At 29.1% G+C, this 20,330-nt stretch overlaps 1 protein-coding gene across 3 annotated transcripts; it reads right to left on the bottom strand.

Annotated features, from left to right (window-relative positions):
• Positions 1-6,687: 6,687 nt before the first annotated feature.
• LOC125807629 (uncharacterized RNA-binding protein C1827.05c-like) lies at positions 6,688-10,679 on the bottom strand. 3 transcript variants are annotated; one of them, XM_049487365.1, is made up of 9 exons: positions 10,588-10,679; positions 10,392-10,498; positions 9,874-9,988; positions 9,728-9,783; positions 8,659-8,706; positions 8,458-8,555; positions 7,710-7,779; positions 7,473-7,583; positions 6,688-7,095 (listed from the first exon to the last, which is right to left on the bottom strand). In XM_049487365.1, the coding sequence occupies exons 2-9, from the start codon at positions 10,494-10,496 to the stop codon at positions 7,045-7,047; spliced, it is 654 nt and encodes a 217-aa protein (XP_049343322.1). In that variant the 5' UTR covers positions 10,497-10,498; positions 10,588-10,679; the 3' UTR covers positions 6,688-7,044. The 3 variants fall into 3 exon arrangements, with proteins under 3 accessions (XP_049343322.1, XP_049343320.1, XP_049343321.1); XM_049487363.1 differs by having other exon boundaries at positions 10,616-10,679; XM_049487364.1 differs by having other exon boundaries at positions 10,574-10,661.
• Between the last annotated feature and the right edge of the window lie 9,651 nt (positions 10,680-20,330).

Below are 20,330 nucleotides of genomic sequence, written 5' to 3'. Positions count from 1 at the left end.
AGAATTCTATTTATTGACTTTGACTTAATTTCCACTTTTTTCTTCTTCTTCTTCTTTTTTCTCTCGTTTGTTCTCATATATCTAGCAAGAAGTTTATAACTTATCAAGTAAGAACATATTATATTAGTGTACACAATTCTAAAAAGTATAACACAAATTACTTCTAGTTGGTAAGAGAATGAAAATAACTAGGGACAGTTATTTAATTTAAAATAAGAATATTTTTAAAATACAGAATTATACGAATGAAGGAGAAACTCAAAAAAACAAAAGGAAAATTAATGATTCGTATAAATCATTTAACAAAAAATATCTCGAAGAAATTTAATAAACGAATAATTGTTAATCCTGCATTATAGTTTAAAACAACTATTATGCCCTTTTATGATGAGTTGATTTTGCAAATGAATTCATTACGATTGAAACGATCGACAATGATATGTACTCTCTCCATTCAATAATAGTTGTCTATTATATTAAAAATAATTGTATAATAATACTTGTTCAGTTTAAAAAATCAAAAGATAATTTACTTTTTGTGTCTATTTAACTCTTACTACAAGTACTTCTAACACATTTTTGAAAACATCAAATTTAACAAGCTCAAAGCATAAAATAGTAATATTATCTCTATTATTTATTGTTTCTTAAGGAGTGTACCAAGTCAATAGTGGATAACTATTGTTGGACATTGGGAGTAGTAAAACTTTACCTATATGCATGATTACAACAAATCACATCAGTCTGTTATGATTATTTAATTTAATAATTCATTCGTCTACTTTTAATTGTCATAGTTTCATTTTTAGAGTTAAATTATAAAATAATTGTCTAATATTTTACGATGTATTTTTTCATCATATTGATATACAAAAATTACAATTTATAATATTTTTCGTATAGTTTTGAATTTTTGTTTAAAATATCAAATTAATGTAATCTAATTTAACTTTGAAAATTAGTTAAATTGATTTTCGAAAAGCGCAACATGACAAATGTATATTAATTTATCATATGATTAAGTGATAAATTTGATGTAGATACATTGAGCGTTGGAAAACATTTACAACTCTCTCAGTCTATCTTTTCTTGTGCACTATAGTACTATTTAGGGATGTTTAATAATACATTAATATTTGTTCAATTTATAAAATTGATCGATAGCTTATTATTTTGTGTCTGTTTTATCTTGGATGTCAAATATTACTCCTTCCGTTCAATAATAATCGTTCACTATGCTATTTTAGAATATTCAATAATACTTATCTACTTTATGAAATCAATGGATAACTTTATACTTACTTCCTAATTTACCCTTATTATTAATTATATTCATTTTCCTATTACATTTTCAACACATTTTATTTATTATACTCTTCTATTTATAGTTTCTCAAGAAGTGTGCAAAGTTAACCGTGGATAACCATTGTTGGACAAATGAGTATTTATTTTTCAATGTTTAGATGCTTATATTTAATAATGGTGATTTGGTAAAAAAAAATTACCCTCTCATTTAATTTATTGTTTCTTAATTCCTATGCTAAATTATAAATAGTTGGTCCATAATACTTGTCATTTCATAAAATTAATGTATGAATTATAAAATTCTTCTATTTTATTCTTATAAGTTATTAACCTTGAAAACATACATTTCGATCAATATAGAAAAATTAAGTGAATAATTTATATTTATTGATCAAATACTTAACTTTTGTGGTTTTCATTAATGCTTCTGAGGTTGTAATTTAATTACTTATAGGCTAAGGTCATCATTAGAATTCAGAATTTCACAGCTTTAACAAGTTCGAGTATAGCAATTAATATGCTCGTCGCTTACATCTTTTAAATAATAATAAATAAAATAATGATTTTACCATATCATTTTTGTAATATAATAAAGTTAATATTTTTTAAATGCATTTCAAAATAACTATAGTTAATACTAAAGATAAATTGAAAATTAAATGATAAATTATTTTTAAATTTTTTAAATTGAACAAATAAAATTGGATGGGAGTGTTACATTTTTTTGTGTCTATTTTAACATGTAATTAAATACTTTTTGTTTCAATTTATGTCACTTTTTACTTTTCGAGTTTCAAGTATGTTTTTAACATATTAAAATGTATTTTTAAATCATATTGACATGAGAAGAATTATAACTTATGATATTTCTTCATATAGTTTCTAAAATCTAAATTTGAGTTTTAAAATATAGAATTGATCTAATTCAATTTAGCTTCAAAGATTAATTAAATTGACTTTTATGAAGTAAAAAAATGCCACATAAATTATTGTAAGGTGATATATTTTTAATATAAAGTAATTAATGTGAAAATGATGTGTTTATATTTTGTATTTTTCAAACTTGTTGATCTTTGAGTTAGTTAAATGGAATGTTAATAAATTTATTAATTATAATTCAACGTTAATTATTTATTTAATGTAAATTACACTCTTAAAACTCGTTAGCTGAAAAAAAATGATTCAAACAGACATAAATTGACTATATTTTATTTTTGGCTCTTCATCTTCACTAATGATACTCGAGTACACCTACTAATCCTATTTCTTACAAGCTATTGAAAAGATTTGATTTTTTCACTCTTTTCAATACAAAGTAATTAATGTGAGATAATGTGTTTATATTTCACATTAATTAATTAATCGGAACAAACAGAATATTATTAAATTTATTAATTAAAACTCAATGTTAATTATTTATTTAATATAAAACATAATCTTACATGACATCTCTTAAAACTTGTAATCAAATAAAAACAAATCAAACCAACGGAACTGGATTATGCATCATTTTTTACTCTTTATCTTCACTAATGGTACTTGAGTACACATATTAACCCTATTTCTTATAGGCAATTGAAAAATATTTGATCTTTTTCTTTCACTCTTTTTTTTAATATAAAGCAATTATTGTGAGATTGTATTTATATTTTATGTTTTTCACACAGAACGTTAAGAAATTTATTAATTATAACTCAATATTAAAAATCGAAATCACTTCCTAAAAATTTTGCGAGCTATGATGTTGTCAATTTGTCTTCCTTTATTAATAGTAGTGAGAATAGGGAGCTTTATTATTTACAAGTTCAAGTTAGACAAATATTAGTATGAAAAATATAATTTAGCTTGAGGCGTCTGAATATACTATTTTAGACTCCCTTTGTTTCATTTTATGTGTTACTTTTCGAATTTTGAGATTCAAACAAGTCTATCTTTAACCGTAAATTTTTCATAGATCTTTTAAATATTTTAAATATACTATCTTTATATAATAAATAAGTAAATTTGATATATGACTCGAAATTTAATAAGTACTTTTAGTTATAAAGTGTAAGAATTTATATCTTGTTCTCCCACAATATTGCGTATATATAAGCTAATTTTCAAACGGGTGATTAGAATAATTGACTCATTTTACCTTGTAGCTCTTTCTGACCAATAAGGGATTCACTCTTTTGAGGTAATTTCTCCCCACAGAAGTTTAGTATCAATATTAGTTAATATTCGCTCTGTCCACTTTTAATTGTCATGTTGCGTTTTTCGAAAGTTAATTTGACTAATTTTTAAAGTCAAACTAGATTACATTAATTTGATATTTTTAACGAAAAAATTAGATATTCAAAAACTATACGAAAAGTACTATAAATTCTAATTTTTTACATATCAATATGATGAACAAATACATAGTAAAATGTTAGTCAAATTTATTATCATTTGACTCTAAAGAGGAAAACTATGACAATTATAAGTGGATGGAGGTAGTATTAACTTTTCGGTGTCAAAAATATTAAGTATTTCAATTGAAATAAAGTAGTAACTAGCCCTTTTCCAATATAATTCTTCAATCTCTTCTAATCAATCATAAGTTATTTTTTACAAAAAAATAAACTTATATATCAAGTTTTACATTTTTAAAAAATGAAATCACAATTCAGAATCTCAAATGTTTTTTTTTTTTGGAGAATTTGAGATTTAAAAAATCATGATCTCACTCACTTGTTCACATATTGACATGAAATTGTAATTCCAAATCACATATCAATTCTTTTCAACTTCATCAATACAAATATTGTCCAAAAGAGATGAAATAACACAAAAAGCTAAGTCCAGAGAAATGATGCACTTTTAAGGTATGAAACAAACATCTTTATGGTACTATTTGCTTTATCCTACACAAGGTTCCTCCAGTATTTTTTTCAGTCCTAAACATGGTCCCTCCAGCTTTAATTAATTACATTTGTACTCATTACTTTAGTTGGATAAAAGAAAAGGAAACAAGAATCCTTTATGCACTGTATTTCTTTTCTCTTTTTTGGCTTCCTTTTGTTTATGGTCTTCGCCCCCCCCCCCTCCCCCCTCCCCCCACAACCCACCCCAAATAGTAGTCTTATTTTGCTTGTAACTGAATCTTATTCAGAGAGTCTACTTAATGCCTGCAATGTAGTCAATGAGCAGCAACATGCTATTAAAATTATTTGATAGTTAATACTCCTATGACCTATCTCATATTATTGTATAATTGATTATTATTTTTTTGCAAAGTGTAACGTAATTAGCTAGCATTTGATCATAGATTTTCAAATATTTTTGACAAATATTATTTGGGTGAAATTTCAACATGTGTTTGGTCATAGTATTTGAGAAATATATTTCACTTTTTTAAGAAATATGATTTATACCCATAAGTTTTAAAAACTATCAAAACTAACCATAAGTTTGTATTACATAGCAAGATAGAAACGTCGATGTAACAAGATTCATGACTTTTGCAACAAGTCAAATGGATCTTTGTTGCAGTAAATAACAAGCAGTGTTCATGACACTGGAGCAATGTAGTAGTTCGGAGTGAGTGAAACAAACATCATTTCATAAATCGTGAAATAGATAAAGCAAATGACTTTGTTATCCTAAGCCGATTGTTCATCATTTTCATCAACAATCATATCATCACTTTCATATTCACTGAGTATTCCATCATTGCTTTGATGTTCATGTAAAAAAATTATATAATACAGTGCAAACAATTACTATAAATGGTGTTTGTGTAAAAAATAAAAAAATTGTATAGAATTTGAATTTTTAAAAGTGCTCCCAAATAATGAGATTTGACTCAAATACTAGTTTTTCTAATATTTTGGGAATTTAGATTATTTGTGAAAAGATTGAGAAAACGACCAAAATGGTCCTTGATGTATGGGGCTTGAACATTCTTGGTCATTTATATATATTATCTTACTAAAATAGTCCTTAATATATATAAAAATATGACCATTTTGATCTTTAACCCTAAAACTAATTATACAAGTGATACTTTTTGTTAAACTTAACTGTGGATCCCACAAAATTGTCACATGGCAAACCCTTCTCCCTCAATCTTCTTTCTTCTGCTGCAATTTTCAATTGATTTATTCTCTCTCCATTACCTCCTCCTTTTTTAAACCAAATTTTACCAGAAAAAAATAAAATTGACACACAAAAATCTCTTCAAATCTCAAAGAAAATTTTAAGATTCTATTTTCCACCTGTATCCATTCCGTTTTCACCCTTTAATGTCAACAACGGAATAAAAAAATAATACATAAAAAATTATTAATCTTAAAAATGACAAAATAAGAAAAAGCTATATTCTTCTCATAGATCCCTTCAACAAGAGAGAATAGTTGTTTAAAACTTGAAAAGAGTTTACTTATGGAGATCTCGTAAAAGAGAAATGGAGTGTTTTATCTAATTTACTTAGTTCATACTATTTATTTTAATGGATCACTTTTTTTGTCTGTCTAAAAATGGGAGTTGCTCGGAATTATTATTTCAAAGGGGAACTAACAAATGAGTGTAGTATATATATATATATATATATATATATATATTACAAGAATATGATAAGTGAGTGAACTGAAAATGGAGCATCACCTCTAATGGTGGTGAAAGAAGGAAGACCAAAATAGTTATCTGTTAAGTTTAACAAAAATTTCCACTTCTATGATTAGTTTTAGGTTAAGGACCAAAATAGTCATCTTTTTCTATACATCAAGGACTATTTCAATAAGATGATATATATAAAGGACCAAAAATCTCCAACCCTCATATATCAAGGACCATTTTGGTCGTTTTCTCCGAAAAGATTTGCCAAATAATGACAAATTATATGAACAAACACTATTTGCCAAATTTTTCTTGAGAAATCTATGGCGAAATGGTCCTTAGAAGTTAAAACTATGTTATATCTTCATGAAGATTCCCACTGGAAGGTTTACTGATTCTAGGAGAAGAAAATTAACAGAACATGCAGGCCCAGTCTGCAATAAGCCCAAATTGGTTAATGGGTAAATTCTCTTTTTTCAGGAACATGATCAACCGAAAATTATTATGTTCGCAATAAAATGCTCCAATTTTCCATTTGACTTCGAGAAAAAAAATCACCTTTCGTATTATAACAGGATTGGTTCGCTCATGCAGTAAGTAATACTTAAAATTTGCAAGTAAACAAAAAAATTAGGGTCCCCACGATGCTTTGTTTTACAAGATGTTAATTATAGCACGCAGATTCACAAATTTACAAGATGTTAAATATAACATGCAGGTTCACAAATTTAAGATTATGTAATTCACTAACTGTACCTTCCGCAGGAAATGTTACATAAGGATTAAAAGAAACCACAAATCTGGCACATCAAAGTCCAAACACTTTGATTGAGATACATTACCAGCCAGAGCCTGGACAGAATTCATTTATCACCCAAAGAATTCCACTAGTCATTTCGAGTCGGAGTTACAAAAGTTAAAGCTAATACAAGTAGATGTTTGGAATGTCTTACAGCCTCGGTGTCGTCTATGATAATGCTAATTCTATCAGATAAATGTATGGTGCTAGCAATCTTTCCACCTTCGTTGACAATTTAGTAAATTTAAGCAGCACACAGCATCCAATCAGTAGCGCACAGTTCCAATGCCATGACCATGAATTGAAATGCAAACTGCCAAATACTAATCTTCATGCTGTCTCAGTTCTGCTGGAAAGATTTAATCTGCATCAAATCTGATCTTCTTTGGTGCAGCCTGAATTGAACCCACCTGCAAATGACATGCACCATCGTATGTTATCTCCTGATGGAGTGCGGCGTGATTTCAGCTTTAACTAACAACTCTTTCATTGTGTGCTCAGTGCAACTCATTTGTCACTTCCCTAATCCTAGTTATTTCTAATATTTAGGAAGTAATTAGCATTCTTGTAACAAATATACTCGAACACTACTCAACTATTGTTCAACAGTATCACACTAGCCAAAACGCAACAATCCTGTTATAAGCATCATCTAGAGCAAATTATAGTTAATTAACAGTTAGATTCACCAAATAGAAGAGTTCCCATACTCCAACCAGTAACCTGCAGCGATAAGGGTGTATTTGCAGCATCAAAGGGTTGAATTAAAGAAAGCCATATGTCTTACCATTTCTGGGCACTCATAGTCAATTCCAGCTGCTTCAATCCTCTTTCGCCTCTTCTTGTCACGTTTTAATATTCCTTCAACCAACTTCTTGTGATCATCCAGTGTTCTTTCCTGGACGATTATTAACACTCAACAAGTTTATGTTTGCAAAGTCTAATCAGACGTCATAATACTAAACTGCTTACCACATTTAGCATAACACAAAAAGCAAAAATGTTATATCCCACTGAATATTACCTTGTCCTGACGCTTCCTTTCAATTTTAACCCAATCCAAGGGTTTGTACCAGCGGTTCACTCCTTTCCACCTATGTAGAAATCAAAGTTGTTAACTACCAACAGAAAATGACCCAATTTTGCATCTCCATGCAAAGAAAGTATCATAAACCTACCACTAAATTTCAACTCTTCACACTCCTTGTAAAGTTAAAAATTAATCAGGAGAATGCCGTGCTTCTAGACATATCTTTTGCTCCCTTACAATGAGATTAGGTGGTCGCCAATCATTGGATCACAAAACCAGAAAACTTGCGCAGCTCAAATGCAATGCCGAACTCATTTTATAACTCATTATGTAGGGGAAAGATTAAGAATAATATCAGACTTCATGTTTTCTGTGATTAGCATTTAGCAGCATGAAATTTATAAAACAGAGATCCCGATATATAAGCAGGAGCAAATTTGCAGGTCAATATATTCTTTAAAGTTTAATCCAGTAAAAAAAAAAAAGATCTGGTATTTTATTAGTTGTTGTTCCAATTTATAGTGATGAAAGACTACAAAGTGCCTACAAACCTCCTACAACAAGAAGCTCCCAGACCACTGAACCCCCTAAAAACAACCTAACCATAAACATAAGAAAAAGAAAAAGAAAGAGATGGAAGAAACCAAAGAAATTTGACAATCTCCTCACACTTGGACATAAAATAATTAAATTACCATTCCCTCCATCAAATTGGAAAAAGGAGAGGGAGGGGGGTCCTTACAATCTTGGATGTACATGTTCAGGAGGAATAAGCTGAACTTGCAGTAAGTGCTCAAACAAGAGATAGTTATGCATAGTTTCCGCAACAACTTTTGCAACCTGCACTTACCCAAAAAGACAACCAGAAAATGGGAAGATAATGATCAGACGGATTTTTTTAAGCATATCTATGACACTACAAAGCCACTAGGACAAGTACTACCTCAGGAGACTCAAATTCTATGAAGCCAAAATGCTTTGATTTTCCTGTCTGTTGAGGAAGAGAAACCAGGATAAGTCAATGAACAAAAAGAAAATTACCTTAAATGAAAATAATGGTATATCAGTGGATTAACATATGATGTGTAGCTTAAAGGAGTGCAGTGCATGCCCATAATGAAAGAACAATAAATTTGTCAATGGACTAAGAAATGAATTGAGTAGTTTGAAAAATGAAAATGAAGTGAATGCCAATGAATCGCCATACTCCTCTACATAATTATGGCCTACAATTTCATTTCTTTTCTAGATGAAAATTACTTCATAAAGTTCAAAAATAGGTGCTATAATCAAGGTATTTCCTTTATCCAAAGGTAAAAAAAAAAGGTATTTTCAGGCAGATGTTAGCGATCAGACTTCTATTGTTTCTTAAAGATGATATATCTATCACTACACTCATGAATGAGATACTAAGATAAGGTGTACAGAGAGCATAGGGTGGAACAGAGAATTGGTAGCTGAGGAAATAGAAGGAAGAATAAAAAGTAGCTGGATGTCCAACACGATTGTGTTAAGGGTTCCACGAGAAAGTCTAATACCCAGATTGAGAGAAAGACGATTGCACTGTGGATTAGGACGGGGTGGAGAGATCCTTACTGTCCTTACGGTGGATTTGAAGTGTTAAGAGTTGTTCTGTCAGGGTTAAGAAGCATCTAGTTTACTGATTTTTTTTCTAGTAAGAAGCATTCTGGTTTGCTGATTGCTTAGGATTCTTCAAAATTACACAAAATCATTAGGAGACTAACAAAAGAAAAAATGAAGGAGGCTGCCACCATGCAAGCAAGGTGAGTTACACCTCAACTGGTTAAGATGTACTCATGTAAAACATAATTGATCAATGGTTTACAAAATTAATGGCACAGTGCCATTTAAGGGAGAATGAAGCATGCCAAATGCATAACAATAATATAACCATAAAACATCAAATAAGTGAGTTAAAGAGTAAACATGAAAGAAATCTCTAACCAAACAGATGAACAATTGACCAATAATAATTAGCCTGGAAAATTAACCTTTTTATTCCTTGCAATTCTAAGCCTCTTGATGGTACCAAATTGCTTAAAGAAACCTGAAGACCACATTTATTTTACATAAGAGGAAAATATCAAGTATCTAAATAGGCTCAATCTCAGACAAATTCAAAGAGAGAAATGCAAACCTTCCATTTCATTCTCATAAAATCCATGTGGGATTCTCCCGATATATAACACTGTTGCTTTATTTTCCCTTACTTCAGTCTTTGGGAGCTTCTGCGCTGGCCCACCTTCTAATGGCTATTTATTTGAAGGACAAAAACAAGTCATACACAGCACACCAATTGCCATGGAGAAATTTACAGTAACAATTCTAACGAAGACCATTGCCCACCCACATTATCACAGACCAGACAATCAAAGTTTATACACATATACCAAGCAAGTTGCACAATTAAGGAGTACATACAGCACAAAAATCATAAAAACTAAAGCATATACTAACACGAAATCCCATAAAAGAGACAATTGCTTCTTATCGAGGGAAAGAAACAGTAATCTAGAGAGTGAGCTCACCACTAACTATATATACATAATTTGAGGTATTTTCTTTCAGTTTTCATTATATTTATATACATCTATATAGTTCGAAGAAAGTGGATGAACTGCTCATATGATGGAGCCGCACGAACAAACAACGTACCAGAAACTCACGGGCTTCATCTTTAGAAGCTGAAGAAGCAGAAAAATCGCTTGCTCCCTTTTTCAATTTCTTCGTTATTGCTTTCTTCCTTGCTTTAACACCCATCTCTGTTTACATAATCACACTAAACGTCAAGCACTTTGCACAAATAAAAACATAAACACAGAAAAGAAAATTGAAACCTGAAGAAACTTACTTGAGCTATAAGCCTTAGTAGACCTCACCGGAGAACGGTGACAGATAAGCAGATGAATTCGCCGGAGCTGCCAAGCGCGAGAGAGGAAAATGTTGGTTTGCAGATGCGCGGTAACTTAAACCCTAAACCCTGTGTTCGGATCCTCTCGTTTTCTATTTTCGGGTCGAACCATCCGCCGACGATTTTGCAGGGTCAGAACTCAAAGAGCTACTAGAGCTGTTAAAATGAGATTAGCCTGTGGGTCGGCCCAACTAACCTATTATTGAGATAGGATTTTTTTTAAGCCCATATAAAATTAGGGCTTAAAAGTTCGATCCATATAAGTCATTAGTCATTGAGGCTTGATCAGGGCCGGGCTAGGATCGGTCCATGTGCCAAAAATATTTATTTAACGATACCTTATAGAATTTTACTAGTGTATGAGCTAATTATTTAGATGCACGTTATGTTGTAATATTATGAATTTTACCAGATTTTGGTGCATTAGATACATGGACTCAAAATTATGTGTAATTTGTTCTAGATACACTCTATCCAAGTGGATTCGCATATATATATATATATATATATATATATATATATATATAAGCAAATCCTGCCCTCGCCTCCCTCTCATCTCGCTCGCCACTTTATATCCCACTTACGTATTTGGAATGCATTACACTAGATACATGTATCTCGCGTATATAGTATCCTACATGCTAAGCACACTGGATTTTTTGCTACTATTATTGAAACAACATCATTGTTTGTCATATTTGATTTGAAAATCTTCTTATTTTCCTGATGTCATAAAATTTTAAGTTTGAAAAGAAAAAATGAATAAAGAAAAAAAAGGTGCTAACCCGCGGTTCTTCTAGGGGTGGATTAGGTTGAGCATTTTCAGACCCTTCCAAATGGAGGGTCAGCCCGTCCTAGCCCATCAAATTCTTTGGCTCGTGAGGTTTGGGTCGGCTGGGGCTGGGCTGACCCTTTTTGACAACTCTAGTTGTGACTAGGGTGTTGAAAATGAGCACAATATAGGTAATCCGCCCAATATTTTGTGGGTTGGACTCAAGATAATTTGAATTGAGTTCAAATTCAACGAGTTCAAGCTTTAACCTGTTTTAAAAGAATCTTCAATTGAACTCAACTTATTTTCTATTTTATAGCTTTTGGAATTTATCTATCCATTTGTATTATTTTTTTCTTGAATTGAAATTCAAATTGTGGTTATAAAAGTTAAATTACAATTTGTTAAAATTAATGAGATTAAGCGGATCAAATTGGGTGGGTCGTGATCCAACCATTTTTTTAGCCCATTTGAGTCCAAAGTAAACTTGGGTGGATCATGACCTAACTCAATTTCTATTTCAATCCATTTGAATATCTCTAATTTCAACTCAACCCTCCCATTTGACACCCCTTTGTGACTTGTACCTTTTACCAGTTGATTGGCACGCGGAATTAAGGTAAAATATTCGCCGTTAAGTTTGGAACTAAAATAATTGAAACGATGGAATTACATGTAATATTAAAGTACAAGAATACGATGATATGAGAGTAGAAATAACAATATTTATTAATGAAACTAGATCACATGTGATTATTTATAAATCTTATACTTTAATCCTCGACCTTCGTATCTTCTTATCTAAGATCATATCTTCGGTAACTTGTAAGTGTTTTATGTTTTGTCTAGTTAACTCCTTGATACTTTTTTGCCATACGTCTACCTTTTCTTATACCTACCGCTTTTAATCTCTTTCACCTCCTCAGTAGGGCATTTGTGCAAATACTATTCATATGCCTGAACCATCTCAATCTCACCTCTCTCATCTTGTCTAGCATGAAAGTCACTCTCACTTTGTCTTAATGAATATCTTCATTCATAATCATATTTCTCTAATGTATTGTTGCAATTTGAAGAAATAATTTGACAAACTTTTACGACATTTGAAATAAAAAGTTAAAACCTATCAATTAATCAAATTCACAATCTATCAAAATGTATCCCATATTTTTTCCTTAGTACACAGTTTTTTTAAAATATGAGAAATATTATTAGTATGTATAGCTGGAATAATATGTATACATACTCGTCTTCTGTATAATTGTAATAATATGTGTATATATTAATTTATATCAATATGTATATAATTCATTCATTAGAGATATATTATGCTAGTATACATACAAATATACAATGTGAATTATTATGTATATAACATATCTTAGCTGATATTAGTATGCATTACCATATTCACATGGAATATATTTTGACAGAACAACTTTAATTGGAGATCAGAGACAACAATGAAATGAAAGAGGAAAAAATGGAAGATTTAAGGAGATGACGTGAATCTCGTTTAGGTTTGATTTTTTAAATAAAATATTTGATTAAAAATGTCGATTTTATCTAGGGATTGTATGTATATGTTAATACCTCAAAAATATATTTTTCGAATATGTTTCGATAACAAAATTGCATAAATCAATATGAATTGTATAGCAACCCATTTATTTTTTCATTGAAATAGACTGAGCTAATAAGTAGACAAGTTGATGATTAACTAAAACTTCAGTGAATTGAACGGAGTATATTTTTCATGGGTTCAATTTAGAAGAAACTATCTAATTACACAAATATTTCTGTCATATCTATTAATTCTCCATATAATTTGAGACAATTACATTTTATATCACTAATTAATAATTTCTTACCAGATTTCAAGTCAAGTCAGATACATATTTTTGCTACTAGTACAATGAAATAGGGAGAGAGGTGAGCGAGAACCTAAGGGAGGCGAGCGAGATTTGTCTCTATATTTCAGATATACATAAATCACACTAAATTCACACTATATACATGTATCTAGTGTGATTTACATGTATTTGGAATACCAGATATATATGACAAGGGTGTGGGAGATGAAAAAGAGGCGAGGGATTATTTGTCTATGTATCACAGATACATGCGAATCCATTTGAATGCATTGTATCTAGAATAAATTACACCTAATTTTGATTTTGTGTATCCCGAGATACATGTATCTGGATGAATCAAAATCTAATAAGATTCATAATATTGCAAACTAGTGTATATATAAGTAATTAGTTTAATTTCTAGCGTGATTTCCATAAATTACCCTTAATTTTATCACCCTACTACCCAACTTATTATGAATTGTATAAACGTGTAGCTTTCGAAATTTGTATAACTTTTGTATAATGTAATTTGTATAACTGTTTAAAGTTCAGATGTTTGTGTTTGTATAAATTCGTTATTTCCAGTTTTATCATATTTGTATAATTCCGAAATTTGTATTACTCCGAAAAAACAGATCCAATTTTAGATCTACAGTTGCACCCATATTTGTATAAATTCGTAACTGTATATAGTTATTAATTGTATATTTCTATATTTTACTTATACAAAATATATAAGTACAAAAGTCTACAACACAATTATACCTATATAAACACGGATGAAAATAACTCAATTATATAAACGTAGCCGCGAATTATACAAATGAGTAAGCTATACAAATGAGTAAGCTATACAACCCGTAAATATGCAAATTATAGCCAAGGAGCCTAATTAAGTTTATTATAGTGACTATTTACAAAATTTTCCCTGTTTTTGTTAGGAATGAAATTACATTTCGGTATAGCTTTAATTTTTCTCTAAATAAGAATGAGCAAACTTAAACAATGTTTAAGGAATTCTTAATAGAAAAACAGTGCACATCAAAGTAAGCTCAGAGATATTTCTAATATGAATAGCATTTTCTCCAAATAATGATCCACGAGTATTTCTCAAATGCATATAGGGAAATAGTCAATTAAAGGAAAATGGAAAATTTAAAGTTAGGAGGCACAGCATTTTCGTTCCTAAACTACTTACAACAAATTAAATGTTAAAACAAACAAAATATAGTGTGTGACACCACACCGAGAATTGAGTGTTTTAAAGTATAATTATCTATTGTTTGAAATTTATCGAACCGATTAATAAAGTCGTGCCACATAAGACCAGCTAAAGAACAAATCATTCTACAATTCTTGCGAATCAAAATCTTAAATTAAAAGTTCAAAACTCCTGTTCGTTCCACTACTTGTATGTGTTACTTTAGTGGTAGAATAGAAAGTCCAAAGTTCCAATTTTATTTTATTTTTTGAAATTTATGTTTGTTATGTAGGAGTATGATCTGTATGCCGCCTCCCATATTTTTGTCCTTCCAAGTTCCATGGACTTATAGGACCATAGCGACTGTAAATATTTAGATAATTGTTCACATTTTATGTGGACTTTTTTTTTTCTTTTTAAAAGAAAATAGTAAATAATACATACTTATTATACACGATGCTTGTTCATTTGAGGATGACAGATTGAGCATGTCATCTTCAAAATAAGGAGTCTTAAATTTTTCAGTATTCTTTCTTGATCAAGCTCGTCGCACAAAGCTTGCTTAATATAATTTATGCATTCGATATTTTACAATCTAATATACTAAAATGAAATTTATCATATACGTACTCAAAGAATAGCAATGAATAATATTAGACAAGCTTAATGCGATGAATTTGATCGAAAAGATATCAATGAAAAAATAAATAAATTCGTACTATTGAAATTGTTCATTAGAAAAAATAGTTTGCTCAATATGTAACTTAAAACAAATAAACAATATAACATGGTGATAACTTATAATAGTAGACCTTGGTAACTGCCCACTATTTTTTTCGAAATAAAAAAGTTCGGTTTATTTGCTTTGAAAAGTAAAATCATCCTATATAAAAATAGCTAACACATTTATTGGAGAACACTTAATTTTCGATATGAGGGTTTGCTTCTCAATCTACATCACCAACACCAACTACCCTAAAGAGAAAATACTTTAAAAATTTACACTAAAGAAAGGTATGTAATTATGTATAAAAATATTATAAAATATGCTGATACTATTTTCATACATAATTAAATACAAAACATACTATCAAAATCTCTTTCTTATCTTTTTTGGATAGTGCCTCTTTCGGAGATATATGTTTAATTTATTTGGGATTTAAACATTATATTTATTTATATATATATAAATAAAAAATTGCAATGCTTGGATTTTAAATTGAAGATGACCTTTTATTTATGCGACGTCTTATTTGAAATTAGGCGATTACTTGTTAATTAACCCCAGACGTTGTAACTCTTTATAACTTCGACAATCAAAGTTATTTCAACCAAAAAATAAACAAAAATTAGTCAAAGTTATTTAATAACTGGAATTATATGTGGAAAAATCGATTTAAAAGCAAGTAGTGACAATTCCATTATAAAATAAGACAAAATTTGTTTATGTCAATTGTCAAACATTAAATTAGCAATTTGAAGTATATAAATGAATAGTGCTTGCTAGCTCCTAAATTTTTTGACCATAATAATATAATTACAGTTCCTTATATATATATATATATATATATATAAAAAAACAAGTAGACATCAAAGTCAATACAGAAATAAACCTACTGCTGACTTATTCTTTCCAATATTTTAAATTAAAATTTAAATATTCAAAAAGTATATGAAAAATATATAAATTAAAAAATTTCTTATTTCAATATATTGGTCGAATGTCAATTAATTTGATTTTTGTAAGATAAACACGTGAATTGTTGAGAAACGAAAAAAATAATCTACCTATGAAAATAATCACAATTTATCAAAAATGACATGTCTCGAAATAAATAAAAGTGACGTGCGTATGGCGTTGGAAGTAGGAGACCGGCAAATAAATAAATAAATAAAAGGGCTGGAATTATGTGAGTTTATTAATTGGTTAGCAAAAGAACAATTTTTAAGTACTAATTGTAAAATTTATACAAGTTGTTTTAATTATGTTATGTTTATTTTATGGTCTGTAACTCTGTATGTCGCCGCTTCTCACGTCTTTGTCCCTTCATTGATGTGCCTCACACTTTGGAGTAAGGTGTTTATCGGTCAATTTGAATTGGTTATAGATTAAAATTAAAATTAAATTAATTTAAGTAATTATTAAATTTTAAAAATTGAAATCAACTGATTTAACCGATTTGATTGAAATTATTGGTTTGTTTTGATTGTTCAGTTGTTACTCACAAATCAAAGTAAAAAAAACATTTCATTCGAAGGAGAAAAGAAGTCAACAATTGATCGTTTCAAAAGAACTGGATTTTATAATTTTTATATCAAAATATTAATTATATTTAACTTCATATTGCTATTTAATCTTATGAAACACCAATCATTTTGAGCAACAAGCATCATTGTTTTCATGTTTGCCAACTTATTTTATCAATAATTGGTTAACCCAATATGTATATACAATTATAAATAGAGTTGGTCCTTTTACTAAATTTAAATGAAAACATATATTTGACATTTTAAATTGTTCATAAAAAAATATATATAGTAATATATTATAAAATATGTATATAATTTATCGAATCAGTTATTTCTTTATTTTTTAAAAATAAAATCAAAATCAAAATCAAACTAAATCAAAATCGAGTTATTTAAACAATTTGATTTAATTTTTCGACTTGAATCGATTTTTATCTAAAACGTGAACAATCCTACGTAGAAGTATTTGCGAGAAACTTTACAAAATTATCCTTTAATAAACTAAATTAATTTATATATGAGCAACTTAAAATGTGCGTATCATGTTAACGTACGTGTACAATTACTTATACCACATTTTACTCCCCCCCCCCCCCCCCCCCCTATTTTTATAGTAAAATTTTCTGAATACCATACACATTTTATTTTTTCGAATATTTGTCAACTTAAAAGTCTTTTGATCTCATAAATTTGTGCTCCACCGCAAACATGATCACAAACACTCCTTTGAGATTAAATTCAATGCACTTTGCTAAATTAAGGTCCGCTACTCTGCTATTGTATTATGGAATTTGATTTGATAGTATACTTGTTACAATGTAAGTTCATGATACGTATGTTATAAATTTTTCAAGGCGTTATAATATATACTTTTTTTTTTGTGGCCAACAAAGTAACATATATACACATTATCATTTATCAAAAGAAAAAGATTTTGGTCTCTTATATAATGCCACGTCTAGACTCTTTGTCACATCGAGTACTACATATTTTTATATGGACCATTTATATCACGGGTGGCCTAGATTAGGACTTTGCTAACCACCTTTTTTCTTTAAAAACAAATTACGTGCATTAATTTGCTTGAAATTTTTTTAGATAAAGAGTCATAGTATACGTACAACAATGACACCTACCACACCATTTTTTCCATGCATTGTCAACATGTCTGGTGCAGGATCACTATCGATCGCTTACTTTATACTCACTTTTTTTTTCTTCGTATCAATTTTGAAATTTCAACTAATTAAAATCATGTGTTTAAAACCCACATAAAAAATATATTTTTCAATTTGACTTGAGATTGCTAGTTCTATCAAAGCTCAATGGTATACACCTGAATTACTTTTAAGATTGTGAGATTGCATGAATATAATGTGAATATTGGGGGTACCAAAATGAAGTGCTACTATAAAATAAATATTACTATAAAAGCAAATCCTATAGGCTATAGGTACGAAAGTTTGTAACTAATTTTACCTGCTTTACAATTAGTAATCATTTATCAATTTCAATATATATATATAGAGAGAGAATTGCTGTCCTTTTATTAACATTGTGACACGTGGATCGAAGATACGTAAACATTTTTAATTTTATTATGTTGTTTAGATAGGAAGTCCAGTTCGAATATGCCAATTTAATTCTTAGGAGTAGACGGACAAGTCTTATTCAAGCAGTACGCATGTACCAGAAGTCTAAAAGTCGATCCAACCCAATTAAAGTGAAAGATATATTCTGCCAAATGTAACGTTTTCTACTAAGGTATTTATTGTCTTCACCTAATTCAGCTGCTTTTAGGGGTAATAATTTGACTCCTAGCGATTTCGATTCTCAAAGATATCAATCAAGAAATTCAAAGTAGATGTGTACTAAATGAAGTTTGAAAGGAAGAAAATTGAGAGAAAGAATTAAGTCACGGGGAGAGAAAATATTAGAAAAGAACTTAGAAGTTATGTACACTAACAATATATAAATATTTTGGTATTAGGTGCAGAGCCAAATGAGAGTAAAATGTTTATTTAAATTTCTTGACAAAATATTAATTGTATTTTCAAAATATGAAGAAATATATATGCGAATAATAAGAATGTTTTGAGTTGTCAAAATGTATATAATAAACTCATTAGAAAATAGAGAGTTTATCGCAAAAAAATCATCTTTCAGAAATAATAATGAAAAAAATATGATTTTGTGAGTTTTATTTTACACTAATATGCATGACATATTAATTGTTCTGAATGTGTTTTTCAAGTTTGTTGGATGTCTTTCGAAAATAATTTTATCATCTCCAAAAAAGAAATAAGATTTGTACACCTTTCACTCTTTTCAAATTTCACCAGTAGAATTGGCCAAGAGAAAGTAATTTGGCAAAACTTAGCTATACTATACAAATTAAACAATATTTTTTAAGTGTGATCATGTCAACATTGCCAAGATAGTTCATCTAATTAAGATCTAAGTCATTTTCATAGATTTTGTAAAGAAGAGATTAAAAAATTGTCATCATTGTTATAATCCGTGTAAGTGCAAAATGGCATTGAAAATTCTTTAGTGTGCTCTTACAAAGTTAGTTAAAGTATTCGAATAGGTGAAAATAAAATCTCATTTTTCTTAATTTAATATTGTTGCCTTAATGAATTATTTTAGGATATGGGCATCTGGCAACTCTTCTTTCGTTACCATATTAGCTGCCATTAAGAAACCGATAAAAAGTTGTCAGTTGGGTCTCGAGAATTAAGAGTCAGAATTTTGGATTAGTATTTGGACTGGTAGACTTGAGTTAGAATGAAAAATTGAGGGGTGAGCTCCGAAAAGAGTTTTGGAAAATATTTTTTTCTCTGAAAAATAAATTATTTTTTTAAAATTTGAGAAAAATATTTTTTCAAAATAAATAAACTAGTCAAACATAAGAAAATTGAAAAATATTTTTCTTCCTGCGTTATAAAAGGAGAATTTACTGTATATTCCTAGCTATTTGAGGTGGCTCATTTCAAGGAAATTTTAAGAAGTAAAGGTAACACATGTTACCTTTTATAACATAGCTGTAATTATCGACTATATGCCGATCACACACGTTTAGATGTCCATCATAACACGATGATAGAGTTCTTTTTTTCCTCATCAAATATTTAATAGTTCGTTTCGAAATTCAATTAATAACAACTTTTGTTGAATATGATTAGTTTGGTAGGGCTCATTATGTGAGTATACATATTATTACTTTCATTTCAATCTACGTGGCATGCTTGATTTTTAGTTCATTTAAAAAAGAATGACACTTTTCTATTATTATTAATAATTACTCAACTTTCAAATTCCTATTAAAGCTTTGAAATAATTTATAATCAAATACATATCTAATGTTTGTTGTAGACTATAAATATACAAAAAATGTCTTCTTTTTTTTCAAAACAAATCTTATCAAGTTAAAGTTAATACATAAATTAGGAGATAGAGTAATAATTTAGAATAACTTTTACTGCGGGCACGGGGCACCTCATTACCTAACATTTTTAAAGATGAATATTTTGTTCAATGCATTGTAAGTCAACACTCGTTAATAATTGAGGATTCACACTATCTTATCGATTCGTTAAGGTCG

This window comes from Solanum verrucosum, unplaced genomic scaffold (genome assembly GCF_900185275.1).
Source record: "Solanum verrucosum unplaced genomic scaffold, falcon-dt-bn FXZP01000183.1, whole genome shotgun sequence".
Classification (NCBI taxonomy): Eukaryota; Viridiplantae; Streptophyta; class Magnoliopsida; order Solanales; family Solanaceae; genus Solanum; species Solanum verrucosum.
The sequence above is the reverse complement of the archived record's forward strand: the minus strand, read 5'-3'. Positions and strand labels throughout refer to the sequence as shown.

What these genes read in the sequence shown, in the direction of transcription:
- LOC125807629 (XM_049487365.1), bottom strand. Translation starts at nt 10,496, where the DNA reads ATGGGTGTTAAAGCAAGGAAGAAAGCAATAACGAAGAAATTGAAAAAG. An exon ending in ATGAAGCCCGTGAGTTTCTG is followed by an intron (nt 9,989 to 10,391) that starts GTACGTTGTTTG and finishes TCAAATAAATAG; the next exon opens with CCATTAGAAGGTGGGCCAGC. An exon ending in TAGAATTTGAGTCTCCTGAG is followed by an intron (nt 8,556 to 8,658) that starts GTAGTACTTGTC and finishes GGGTAAGTGCAG; the next exon opens with GTTGCAAAAGTTGTTGCGGA.